Raw genomic sequence first — 12,242 nt, forward strand, 5'->3', positions numbered from 1 at the left:
GAGCGCCGCCGCGTGCGCAACCCAGGAGCGTACGCCGGCCGCCCCTGCGCGAGCGCTGCCCTTTCCCTTTCAGTCCTTCTTTCCAGCAGCACCCGCCGCAGTCCATCGGACGGGCGCAGCTGCTGCACCCCGGCACCGCGTGTCCCTTGCCCCTCCCCTGGTGATTCGCCCCATGGCCCCCAGCCCTCGGCCCCTCCCTCAGGCCGCCCCAAAATTCATCGCCCCGCGCGCGCGCCGCGGCCCCCCGCGGCCCCTGCTAGCAAAACAGCCGCGGCAGCCTGTTTGTTGCCCCGTTGCAGTTAGGCAGGCGCCCGCACCATGCAGTTGCAAAACCCCCGGCTCTGTCCCTTGGTACGCCTAGTCAGCAAGCAAGGACGCAACCGCACCCGAGCTCTTACTGCGCGCCAGTGTTATTAGACAGCCCCAGCCCCTTGCGGGCCGCCAAAGAGCCAGCCGTGCACCACCGGCCAGCCGCCCGCACAGGCGCGGCCAGGGGCGGCCGACGAGGCGCTCAGGCGCCGGAGGGCACGGGCAGCGGCCGGCGCGGCCGCCAGGCCCCTGCTAGTGTTGCGGGGCAGCCCAGCGCTAGACATTACAGCGAGTAAAAAGCGAGCGCGTCAATGGCGTTTGGGCGGCAAGACCTCGTCCAAAAAAGTCTCATCTAGAAACAACAAAGCGTGAAAAATGTCAGGCGCGTCGCAAATCAATGGCGCCGCCTGAACCCCGGTGTGCGCCCCTCGAGGCCTGCGGTTGTACGCGCGACGGAGCTGCCGCCTCCGCCGTCGCCACCAGCTGAGGCACCACGCCAAAATCCCGACCCAGCTCAAGAGCAGGACAGCCGGCAAACGATCAAGGGTTTGCAGCGTGGCAAGGCACTATGAGCGAAACAGCGGGCCGCCACGCGACCACCTGCAATTGCGAGTGACAGCCTGCAATCGGCGCCATCGCGTCGAGATCCCAGGATCTCCACTCTCACCATCATTGACCTGTCCTGTACCAGATCTCAGATCTCAAGGTCCCAACCAAGAATCTTAGGCATCATGTAATTCCCTGACTGGCCAATAAACTGGACGGTCAAAATCCCTGTCTTTCCCCGCCTGGGACAGAATAGATCAGACCTTGGAGTTGTGCTGCGCCACCATGGCGATGATGGAGGGGTCTGCCCAGCTGCCGCTGCCGTCGCTGCTCTTGTAGTGCACCCCCAAGGCGTCCCAGGAGCCTTTGTTGGTACCAAGGGGAGGGGGTCGCCAAGGAGGTTGTGTGTGCGCGCGCGCACATGTGTGTGTGTGTGTGTGTGTGTGTGTGAGAGAGAGAGAGAGAGAGAGAGAGAGAGAGTGGCTCCGCAGGCGCCCGACATGCCTGCATTCCACGTATTGCAACGTCGCATGCGTGCAAGCGCGCTTCGATGTGCCGCATGCGTGCACAGGCCCGGGGTGACAACTCGCGCTCACCGGCAGTCCAGACGTAGATGCGCGCGACTGGGAACTGCGGGCCGCCGCCGTTGGCCAGCCAGTACGAGGTCATGCGGTAAAGGTAGCGCCTGCGGGTGACGCCGGGCCGCGGCGGGTGACGACGGGCCACGCCCGGTTACGACGGGGTTTAAGATGGGTTTCAGCTAAGGCCGACGCCCAGCGGGGAGATGAGGGCCGATGTATGTCGTACCGCAGATCAGCTGCTGGCGGGTTGGCAGGCACCTGCACGGGTAAGGGCCTTGCAAGCCAGCTCGCATCTTCAAGCGGGCCGTGCGGCGGCGGGGCGTGCTGAGGGTTTGGTCACCTGTAACCCGCGTAGTCGGGGATCTTCCAGGGGTTCTTGTTGTCGGCGTACTGCGGGTGACAGGTGACACGGGTGATGCAAGTGAGGCGGGTTATGCGAGTGACAGCCCAAGAACAAACCTGCAGTGCCCTGAGCAACGAGCGAGCGGGCGTCCTCATATCGTACGCGTGGCTCATGGCTCGTAACCGGTTTCGGGAAACGGAGCGCGTTGTTGAATTTTATTCAATGCTCATGCATACTGGGCGCGTTCGTGCCTTGTCCTTGCCGCATACGCGCTGAACATGCCTCTCAGAAGCCGCCGCGCGCCTCTTACCGGGTACCAGAGGCCGAAGAAAGGGAACCCAGCCACATCAGCAAGCGACTTCGCAATCGAGTTGCCGTCCTGGGTGCCGCCGCCCACGCCCCACTCGCTGATGACCAGCTACGGGGCGGCGGCGAGGCGCGCAGTCCGGGAGGCCCCAGAGCGTGTCAACCGATTGCACGCGTCAACGTGTGGTCAGGCCGATGGGGCGTGCATGCGATGAGAAGGAAGGCCGTTCCCCTGAGGCGGACGGACGCACGGCGGGAGTCGGACGCAGGCGGCCGTGCTGCCCGGTATACGATCAGAGCAGCTGCCCCGCACCTTCTTGCCGCTGTTAAGCAGCTGCTTCAGGTTGATGCCCGCGTAAGACAGCTCCTGTGAATTGCGAAAGCGTGTACGCTGAGGCTCGGAGAGCAGAAGTGTGTCCAATTTACTGCCGACCGCCCCGGGCGGCGCTCAACGACCGCCAGTGCATGGGCGAGGCCATGCCACACAGCAGGCGTGCCACCGTTGTGCGGGGCGGACGCCCTGGGGGCGCGAGCAGCCTCGGAGCACTCCGGACATTCGGACTGTAAAACCAAAAACGCAGTGGGCTCAAAATCATGCGGCCGTGCAGCTGTATGAGAGGATGAATGTGATAACACCTGGGCCCAGCCCCCAGCCCACAATACCTGTGAATGGTACTGCAGGGCGATGGGCAGGTCCACGTACTTAAAGGTCGGAGTCAGCGGGGGGTAGGCTGCAGTGCAGGGCGGTACAGGGCGGTGCAGGGTGGTATGGGGCAGCACAGGGTGGGACAAGGTGAGACAAGGGCGGTAAAGGGCGGTACAGCCTGAGGGTCTAAGATCCGTTTTGCAGGTCACACTGTCTCAGGGCTCGGTGGGGGCCCAGGCCCATGGCGGCGGCAGGCAGGCGTGCAGGGTTGTCTCTCGCAGCCACCACGCGCGCGCGTGCGTAGTGGTGCCGCTTGGTAATGCCAGCCCCGCTGCTGCTGGCCAGCTGGCTGGTTTGGCTCACCGCTGACTCCGAGGACATCGATCGCCTCGTATAGGCGCTTCATGTTGGGCAGGTCCATTGGGTATTTCTTCACCTGCTCCTTCCACTCCTGGTAAGGGGTGGTGGGTTGTGTGCGTGTGTGTGTGTGTGTGTGTGTGTGTGTGTGTACGCGCGTGCGCAAGGGCAAAAACACATACATTGCGTTCATTGGTGAGAGTTGCATGCGCAGCTCCCAGTTGCCCAACAACTCTTTGCATCGCAACTCTTGACTGGGCCCCCGACTGCCCGGCCCTGCATCTGTGTTTCTCACCCGGTCAAAGTTTTTTGAGATGTACTCAGGGCTGATGGAGTCGAAGTCGATCCAGCCGTAGCTGCGGGACGTTGGTTGAGGCGGGGGGCGGGGGCGGCGTTGGTCGAGTTGAGAGCAAACGCGACAGGGCTGTGCGAGCAAGTGCGGGAGGCAGGGAGGGTGTCTGACAAAGGCTCAGAGTGAGCAAAATGGGGCATGCCTCTGGAGAGGGGGGGGGGACCGTCGACAACGTTGATAGGTTGCAACCAGCCCCGCTGCACCTGCACGCCGAAGCAGGGGCGGTCAGCCAAAGAGGCGAGGGGCTAATTCGTGCTGTCCACGAGGGAACGAGCTGCACGCAATAGCCCGAGCGTGTGCACGCGGCGCCGCCCAGGCCCTCACAGCTTGTTGTAGTTTAGGGAAACGGCAATGTTCGCGTTTGGCCGCGGCAGGCGACCCCCTGCCATCAGCCAGCTGCGGACCTGGGGGAAATTTCAAATGATGAACAAAGGGAGGCGTGAGCCCGCAAGCGTGAGGGGGCGGTTGAGCCGTAGGGACATGGAGAGGCCGTGGGCAGCGGCAAGAGCGGCTGAGGCCGCCACGGGGCGGTTTTGAACGCTGAGGTGGCGGCGCACGAGCGGCAGGCCCGCTACACCAGGGCCTGTGCTGACGATCAGCGGGCCCAGGTGCGGCCTCTGGCGGGATCCGAGGCAGGCCGCCCTGCGCCCACTGCGTTGCCCCCAGGGAACGCACCTCCGGCACGAGCTCGAGCCACTGCTTGCTGTACTGGCTGACGGACTTGCCGGTCTCCCCGTTGAGCGTGAAGATGACCTTTGTGCTGGGCCTGTCGCGGAGGGATGCAGGGGCGCGAGACCGAGGGTTGAGCTTCCCAGGAGCCGCCTCGGCCGTCAGCGAGAGTGGCGCGGCCGAGGTTGAAGCAAGCGGAAAACAAGAGTCGGGGCGGCACGTGGGCCTGTGGACCCGTGAGGGGGGGCGCCGCTGGTTCACCGCGCGAGAGGCACACGAATGGCCGCCCCGCAGCCCGAGGCGCGAGCGGAGAAAGGAAGCGCCCCCGACCATCCTCCGACGCCCGACGCTCTGATCTGATCTGAGCGGCGCGCGCGCGCGCGCAGCTCACTTGACCGCCGCGTTGACCGCGTCCGCCATGGGCTTGAGCACGACGTCCTTGTAGCTGTAGCCCCCATAGCTGGCCTTGGGGCTGAACTGCGGGACCACAGGCCAGGACGCAATCAGAAGGGCTCAGATAGCAGGTTTATCCATCCACGTTTCGTGAGTAAACGGGAGCAGGGCACACATCCAGGGCAGCGCGGCAGGCTGCTCAACCCTGTTGCAGCAGCGCCTCTGGCCACCGCCGGCGGCACGCAGCGCAGGGCGGTCGACTGCAGACACAGAACGGCCGAACATGCAGCTCGCCCTTGAGCACCCGGGCAGGGCGCAGAAACAGCCCCACCCCCTTCTCCTCAGCTTCTCCCCTGGCAAGCCCGTTGCTTCCCCCTCCCCCCCCCCCACGATCATGATCTTGACCTAATCATATCCCTCACACCTGCAGGATGTTGCGCCAGGTGTACTCCCTCATATTGTCAAGATGGGCCTGCAGGGTGGGTTGTGGATGGAGCAGCGGTTTCAGGCACCCGGGATGGGGGCTGGCCAGGCACCCGTACATGTGTGATGATTGCGATTGCAAGGCGTTTGGAGCGGTCAGATTGCTGGGGCGTCGCAGAAATCAGCACAGGGTGCAGACAGGAAGCCCTGCGGGTCGCCGCTTGGTTTGAGAACCGGCTGACATGTGTAGGCGGCGGAACTGGGCCCTGAGGCCGCCTGATTTCAAAAAGGGCCCCTCAAAACAAGCCGTGAGCGCTGAAATTGCCTGCACACTATGCAGTGGATGCTGTTGGTGCGTGTACCTTGTGGCTGGGCAACGGTCCAGCGCTTCCCTTGTACTATATCAACACCCCCGCCCCCCGCCCCCTGTGTCTCACCAGGATAGCAATGTCCAGGCCTTTGCTGACAGCGTACTTCACACACCTGGGGGCGCACGCGCACATGTGTGAGTGTGTGTTTGTGTGTGTGTGTGAGTGTGTGTGTGTGTGTGTGTGTGTCTGTGTGTGTCTGTGTGTGCCCGTGCTCGCATATGTACGCACGCAACCGCGCATGCATGCATGCGCAAGACAGCATGCCTTGTTCCCTGCCAGCGTCCCTGCTTCCCACATGCCAATGTACTCCCCCACAACCCTGCAAGCACCTGTCCGCCCTCCGCACTTTCGCCTCCCGTCATGCCTGCGCCCCCAAACCCGAACACGCGAAAGTGCATAACATCACCCTGCCAAACAAAGGTCTCACTTGGTCAGCAGATCTTTGTACTTTGCAATGTTCTGAGGGCTGATGTCCTGGCAGCTGTAGTCCTGGTCCCTGATGCCACACGGGCAGTTGGCGGTCGTGAGCGGTTGTGGGCAGTTGTGGGTGTTTAAGGGCGGTTGCACGAGGAGCGGGGTGTGAGGGGTTGTTGGCGGCTGGGCGTTGCGTTTGGCCTGTGCAGCTGGTGCGGCCGACGAGCAGCATGGCGGCGGGAAGTGAGCCCCTAGCTGCCCTCTGCTGCAAAAGCCGGCCGCATACGACGTTCCAGCAGCCGCGAAATCACAGCCACAGCATGAGAGAAGCACCAACACCTCAACGCTGGCAAGTCATCACCACGAAACCGTTTAACAAAACCAGGACCCGGCCCCCCTTGGCAGCCGTGCTGGCATTAAGCAACCCTGCCGAACGCCGCCGCGCCTGTCAGCCGCGCCCCTCCCGCCGCCCTCCTCGTGCACGCCGCATGACCCCGCCGCGCGGACACGCCCCCCGAGCGCCCGGCGGCATCGCAGCTGCCCCGCGCCGGGGCGGGCCCCGCTGTCTCGGGAGGGCGCCGCCCCCGGCCCGCGGCCCCGCGTGACTCACCTGTAGCAGAACCGCTGGATGCTCTGGGCGTTGCCCCAGTAGTGCACCGTCGGCACAAACTTGATGCTGTTCGCCTTGAGCTTCTGCGAAGAGGACACGCAAAGAGCAGAAGGCGCCGGCCGTCGGGGCGTGCGGGTCGGCGAGCGCGGGGCTGGCGAGACCGGGCGACGGTGCGTGCGGCTGGCAGGCGAGAAGGGCGGCCGCGTCGGCCCAACGAGGAAGGCGGCCTGCTGATGCGAACCCGGGCTGAAACGGTGTCCGCAACCCGCCGCCCGCTGGCACGCGCGATGGACCCCGCCGCGTGAACACGCCCGTGCCCTGCGCCAGGAGTTGCCATCCATGAGCGCCGGCGGCGCAGCGGCCGCGCGGCGCGCGCCGCCGCTGCGGCCGGTTGTCGGTTCGGCCGCGGGGGGCGCTGCTTTGGGAGCCCACAATCCCAGGCGTCTGTCCCCTCCAGAGACACAGAGGCGTGTTGCCCAGCCCAGGCTGCAGGGGCCTGGCAGCTGCCAGGCGGCTGCCCCCCAATCAGCGCACCAGCGCATTGTCGACCATCGTGAAGCAGGGCGCGCCCATTTCACCCATGTTAGTCATCACGACGGACGGCGTGAACTCGGCCACTAGACGCGGCAAGGGGCCGGGGGCGGGAGCGGGGAGCGGCGGCCGAGGGGCCAGTGTGCTGGGCGTCAAAGGGAGGCGAGCACAACACGAGCCAAGGGTCCAGCGGTCCGCCGGGCTCTAGCTGGCTAGAACGGGGAGGGGAGTCGGCCATGCGCTGCTGCTTACGCGCGGCGCGCATGAGACTGCGCGCGGGGCCGCGGCGCCGGGGTGGGCGGCGTAAACGCGGGTGACAACAGGAGAGGGGCATTGGGCTGGCCTCACCGCACCTGCAGCCCCGGCGGGCGACGCCAGGATCGCGAGTGCTGCGAGCGCTGCGATGCATGCCGCCAGCGCGCGCCTGGATGACATGTCTTCGTGCCCTGCGACTGCGGGTGGTCGAAGAGGCAGGTGGGCCTGAATGAGATGGCGAAGCGGCGTCAGGTGTGTGCCGCAGCGAGGGGCGCAAGGGACGGGGTGGGGTGCCTCTGGCGGCCACTGTGTCGCACTGCGCAGCAGGGTGGTTCCCGCCTTCGAGGCCGAGAAATGTTATTATAGCATACCCAATGATGATCCCTTCCAGTGAGCCAGCAGCGAGCAGGCGAGGGACAGTTGGGCCAGAGAGAGCAACTCCGTGTCGGTCACCGGAGGCACAGCTGCTGCCAGGCCTCTGCGACGTAAAACCACCGTCAAAATGTGTGGTGTGAGCAGATCTCACCTTTGAAGCGCGGTCCAGCCGCTGCAGGGCTCGCTGCTTCAGTTCGAGCAGCTGCGGATGCAGCCCGTCGAAAAAATCCTGGGGTGACAACGACGCTTTGAGTTGCGCAGAGACCACTGGTCTTGTGAGTACGTCTGACATGCGTCTGCGCGGCTGCCTCGCCCACGAGCGGCGCATCTCGTATCCCCACTGCTCTGCCCACGTCACCAGCCCCAGCGCCCCAAGCAGGTTGGGGCTCCTTTTTTGAAGCCGCTGTATTGCCTCCGTGATGATTCAGGATTTATGTCTTTGCAGTACGGTAACGTGTTGTTGCTTGACTGCATCACAGCCTGGGTGCACCCTGCGCCCGCTGCCGAGTGAGTCTTGGCAATTTTCTCTGGCGGTCTGTCGTCCATGGTGATCTGCCTGTCTGACGTGTCCCACGATCATGTGACGGACCCAAAGCGTCCCTAGCTGGCGGTCTCACCATGCCGGCCGCTTTGCAGGAGAACGACAGCACGCGGCGGCGCGCATGCCGTGTCGTTGAACTTCCCTGCTGTTTTGGGCAACACAGAAAAAATGCCACGCGCGCAAGAAAAGGCAAGGAATTACAGAGTCGGCAGTTCAGACAGTCATAAGGAGAGGTAAGAGAGCATGCTTACAGGGGACGCCGGCGGCCCCAGGGCTGGACGGTTTTCGAGCGGGCGGCCATCAATCTGGAGTGCAATCGCTGCCGGGCTGTGGGGGGTTTTGCAGTGCCATTTTTCAGCCAAGCGGGGCCGCAGGCTCCCGTGAGCGCCGGGTGCATGCGTCAATCTCCTTGCCCCTCTCCGCGCCGGCCCCGCACGACGTAGGGGGGCGCCGAGCAGGGCCGGCGCGCGGAGGGGAGGGGTGCACGCTTGGGTACATGCACGCTAGAAAGGTCCCCTCGGGGGTGAGAGGGGGCAGCCGCTGGTGTTTTTGGCTGTGAGTGCAGTGCACGAAAGCGGCCCTCGCCAAATTCATGGCCTCAGCGAGGGGAGCGGTCGGCAGAGGCGTCGGCGTGAAAACGATGGGAGTGTTGTACCGCGCGCGCGGCGCGGCGCGGCGCGCCCGCAGCGCGGCGCGTGCAAACGCACGCGAGCCATGAGATGAGAGGATTGTGGTAAAATGCTTGCCGCGCAGCGGCGGACCCCCGCCGCCGCTCTGATGATCAGCCGCGCCCCGTGGCAGCCGCTTCGCCGCCCGCGTGTGGGCCGAACCCACACAGGCAGGGGGGTCTGCGCATGCCGGGCGCCCAGTCAGCCAGGCGGGGCGCGAGCACGGATGGTCACAAAAAGATTGGTCCAAGGGCATAGCACCGCCGCAAGTCAATGCGGCGCCGGCGCCGAGTGCATTGGGTCCACAAAGGCTGTGTTGCCGCATCCGCACCGCGCGCGCTCGGAGGCGCCGCCGCCGACGCGCGCCGGGCAGCGGGGCAGGCAACGGTGCGGTCCAGTGTTGATGAGTGAGTGCAGAGGTGAGTGGGGACGCCGCGCCCGCCCGCCTGCCCGTGCCGCGGCCGCGCGTGCCGCGCGTGAAAGTCGTGATCGTGCCTCGATTGTGCCCTCGCAACCTACCATCTAAGTGCTCACCCGATACTCTGCGTCTGCAACGGCGGAAGCAGAGTATCTGCAACGGCGGCCCACCGACATTTGTTTCGTTTCGCCAAACATCACGCGGACCCAGTCGGGTGAGCGGCTGCGCGCGGGAGCGCACAGGAACCGACAAATCCCGAGAAAGGCTCGAATCGGCCAGACCAGGTTAGATCAGATCAAATCGGATCAGATCAGATGAAGGGAGGTAAGATGATACGAAGATTGGCCGCCGAAGGCTCGCGCGCTCAATGGCTGCGGCGGGCAGCCCCTCAATCATGCAAAGAAAGGGGCGCGGGCGCACAACAGGTGAATGAAAAAGGAGACACCCGAGGCAGCAAAATCTGCGGCGGTCAGGGCTGCCATCTAGCCCTTTGAAGCTAGCCGGAGAACAGGCCTGTGGGCAGGTAGCCGCCCCCACCCATCGGGCCCCGCGGCCCACCCAGGCCGCCGGCGCCCGCCGCGTTGCTGCCGCAGCTGTTCAACACGTCTGGGCTGTCCACGCCGCGGTTGCCACCGCCGGCGGGGCCGCCAAACGCCCCGCCGCCAAACGCCGCGCTGCCATGGAAGCCGAGCGGCGCGCCGCCGCCGCCCAAGGGGCCGCCGAACAGCACGCGGGTCTGGTCGCTCGCCCCCAGGCCGCCGCCGGCGCCGCCGACGCCGCCCGCGGCCGCGCCGCCGCCGCACGCGCCGCCGATGGCGTCGGAGTCGTCGGACCCGGGGCTGTGGCCGCCGCCCAGGCCGTCGCCGGCCACTAGATAGTGCTGCTGCTGGTGCTGCTGCTGCAGGTGGTGCAGCTGCAGCGAGCCCTGGCGCTGCTGCATCTGGCGCCGCACAAACGCCTGCTGCTGCTCCATCTGCACGGCCGCCGCCTGGGCGGCGTCGGCAGACATCCCGTGGGTCGCCATCATCTGCGACGCCAGCAGCTGCTGGGTCATCAGCTGCTGCTGCTGCTGCTGCTGCTGCTGCTGCTGCTGCTGCTGCTGCTGTTGCTGCTGCTGCTGCTGCTGCTGCTGCGTTACGGTGCCGCCGGGCGGCAGCGGCGGCAGCGCCGCGCTCCCCGTCCCCTGCAGCTGCCACGACGAGCCGCCGCCCTCAGGCGCCTGAGCCTGCGGCGCCCACGCCTGCACCTGCACGTGCGCGGCAGCGGCCGCGGCCGGCGCCGAGGCCTCGGCCGCGGCCGCGGCGCGTGCCTGGGCGGCGGCGCGGCGCTGCAGCTCTTTGACAGAGTCCCTGAAGCGGACCAGCTGCAGCTGATGCTCTTCCTCCAAAGCCGCGACCCTGTCGCGCTGGCGCGCCTCGAGCATTCGCCCCATCTTGTTGCGGTGCGCCTCGGGGACCTGTGTGGGCGCCGCGTGTGTGAGCTGGTTGTTATGGTGGTGGAGTGTGTGTGTGTGTGTTTGTGCGCACTGCGTGTGAGTGTGTGTGTGTGTGTGTGTGTGTGTGTGTGTGTGTGTGCGCGCGCCAGTCAGCCTGCATACGTGCGTGTGTGTGATGTGGACGGCTTCCATTCAGCGCGTGTTGTCACAGTAACAGCCCTGCCAGACCAGCCTGCACGCGCCGCTCGCAGAACAAACCCTGCAGCCGGCCGCCGCGCACGGCACACAACCGGCATGGGGCACAGATCAGGCGCGCAAGCAAACGGCCGCCGCAGCCGGGCGCCCGGCCGCTCACATTGGTGGATGCCATGGAGTGAAGGACCTGAGCCATCTGAGCCCGCAGCTCCATTTCCACTGTCGCCCTCTGGTGCTCCTGCTGTGCCATCAGCTGCCCCAGCCGCTGCCGCACGGCCGCCTGCACCTGCGGCGGCAGCGCGCACCCATCCGCGTCCGGCGCGCCCGCCGCGGCGGCCGCGTCCGCGCCGTCCGAGGGGCCAGGGGCGGCGGCGGCGGCGGTGGCGGCGGCGTCGAAGCAGGGCGACGGGGCCATTGCGCTCGCAGCGGTCAGCTGCGGTGACTGCTGCAGCTGGCCGAGCGCGGCGGCCTGCGCAGACAGCTGCTGCTGCGGCTGAATCATCTGGCCAATAGGGACCACCGGCGACGACGGCCCCCGTGCGGGCGCCGGCCACCAGCCGCCGGCCTTGCCGCCGGAGGGCAAAGCAGCTTCCTGCCCCTGTTCCTGCTGCTCCTGCTGCTGCCGATTCAGCAGCTGCTGCTGCTGTTGCAGCAACTGCTGCTGCAGAACCTGCTGCTGCGCCTGCTGCCCCGCGCCTTGTAGCAACGCGTCCCCTTGCACAAACGGCCGCTTGGGCACAGGCAGCCAGTGCGCGCCGCTGCCAGCCTTGCCGCCGCCGCCGCCCCCGCCACCGCCGGGAGCGCCGCCGGCGTCCTGCGGCTGGAACTCAATGAAATCCTCCAGAAACGAGTCCACCTCCGCAAACATCCTGTCCCCATCCTCGAATAAGTCGTCGTCCCCGTCCAGCCCCCCCGCCGACGACGCCTGCGCCTGAGCCGCGGCCGCTGCAGGCGGCGCGATCGCGGGCGCGGGCGCGGGCGCGGGCGTGGCGGCGCGCGCTGCGCCAATGACGTCGAGCACGATCGCGGCGCTGCTGCCGCCGCCCTCCCGCGCGGCGGCCTGGAGGATCCGCTGAGCCGCGGCGGCAGCAGCGGCGAGGGGGGGGATCTGGGCGCGTTCGGCAGCGGCCGCGTGCTGCTGCTGCTGCGGCTGCTGCTGCTGCTGCTGCTGCTGCGGCTGCTGCTGCTGCTGCTGCGGCTGCTGCTGCTGCGGCTGCTGCGGCTGCTGCGGCTGCTGCTGCTGCTGCTGCTGCTGCTGGCCCTGCGTCGGCGGCAGCAGCTGCGGCGCCTGCACCGGGGCCTGCCCAGGCGGGGGCCTAGGAGCGGGCGCGGGCGCGGGCGCGGGCGCGGGCTCGCGCATCAGAGCCGCGCCTGCGTGGACCTCGGCACTGCTGCTGCTGTTGGCCGCGCTGCCCTGCCTTTGCAGGCGCTGCTGCGGCGGCTGCGCCGCCGCGGCCGCCGCGGCCGCGGCCGCCCAGCCGCCGGCGTCCGCCCAGGGCGCGCC

General features: G+C 66.9%; 2 protein-coding genes across 2 annotated transcripts; both read right to left on the reverse strand.

Annotated features, from left to right (window-relative positions):
• Positions 1-1,112: 1,112 nt before the first annotated feature.
• MNEG_8532 (hypothetical protein) lies at positions 1,113-6,893 on the reverse strand (the record flags this gene model as incomplete). Its single annotated transcript, XM_014042994.1, has 16 exons — positions 1,113-1,219; positions 1,452-1,540; positions 1,777-1,826; positions 2,090-2,197; positions 2,399-2,452; positions 2,749-2,816; positions 3,095-3,182; positions 3,384-3,444; positions 3,765-3,844; positions 4,116-4,206; positions 4,501-4,586; positions 4,927-4,974; positions 5,363-5,408; positions 5,724-5,792; positions 6,321-6,403; positions 6,855-6,893. The coding sequence occupies 16 exons, from the start codon at positions 6,891-6,893 to the stop codon at positions 1,113-1,115; spliced, it is 1,167 nt and encodes a 388-aa protein (XP_013898448.1).
• A 2,711-nt stretch (positions 6,894-9,604) lies between these two features.
• Positions 9,605-12,098, reverse strand: MNEG_8533 (hypothetical protein; the record flags this gene model as incomplete). Its single annotated transcript, XM_014042995.1, has 2 exons — positions 9,605-10,564; positions 10,899-12,098. 2 exons carry the CDS (start codon positions 12,096-12,098, stop codon positions 9,605-9,607), a joined length of 2,160 nt encoding a protein of 719 aa, XP_013898449.1.
• Positions 12,099-12,242: the final 144 nt, after the last annotated feature.

This window comes from Monoraphidium neglectum (genome assembly GCF_000611645.1).
Source record: "Monoraphidium neglectum strain SAG 48.87 unplaced genomic scaffold scaffold01631, whole genome shotgun sequence".
Classification (NCBI taxonomy): Eukaryota; Viridiplantae; Chlorophyta; class Chlorophyceae; order Sphaeropleales; family Selenastraceae; genus Monoraphidium; species Monoraphidium neglectum.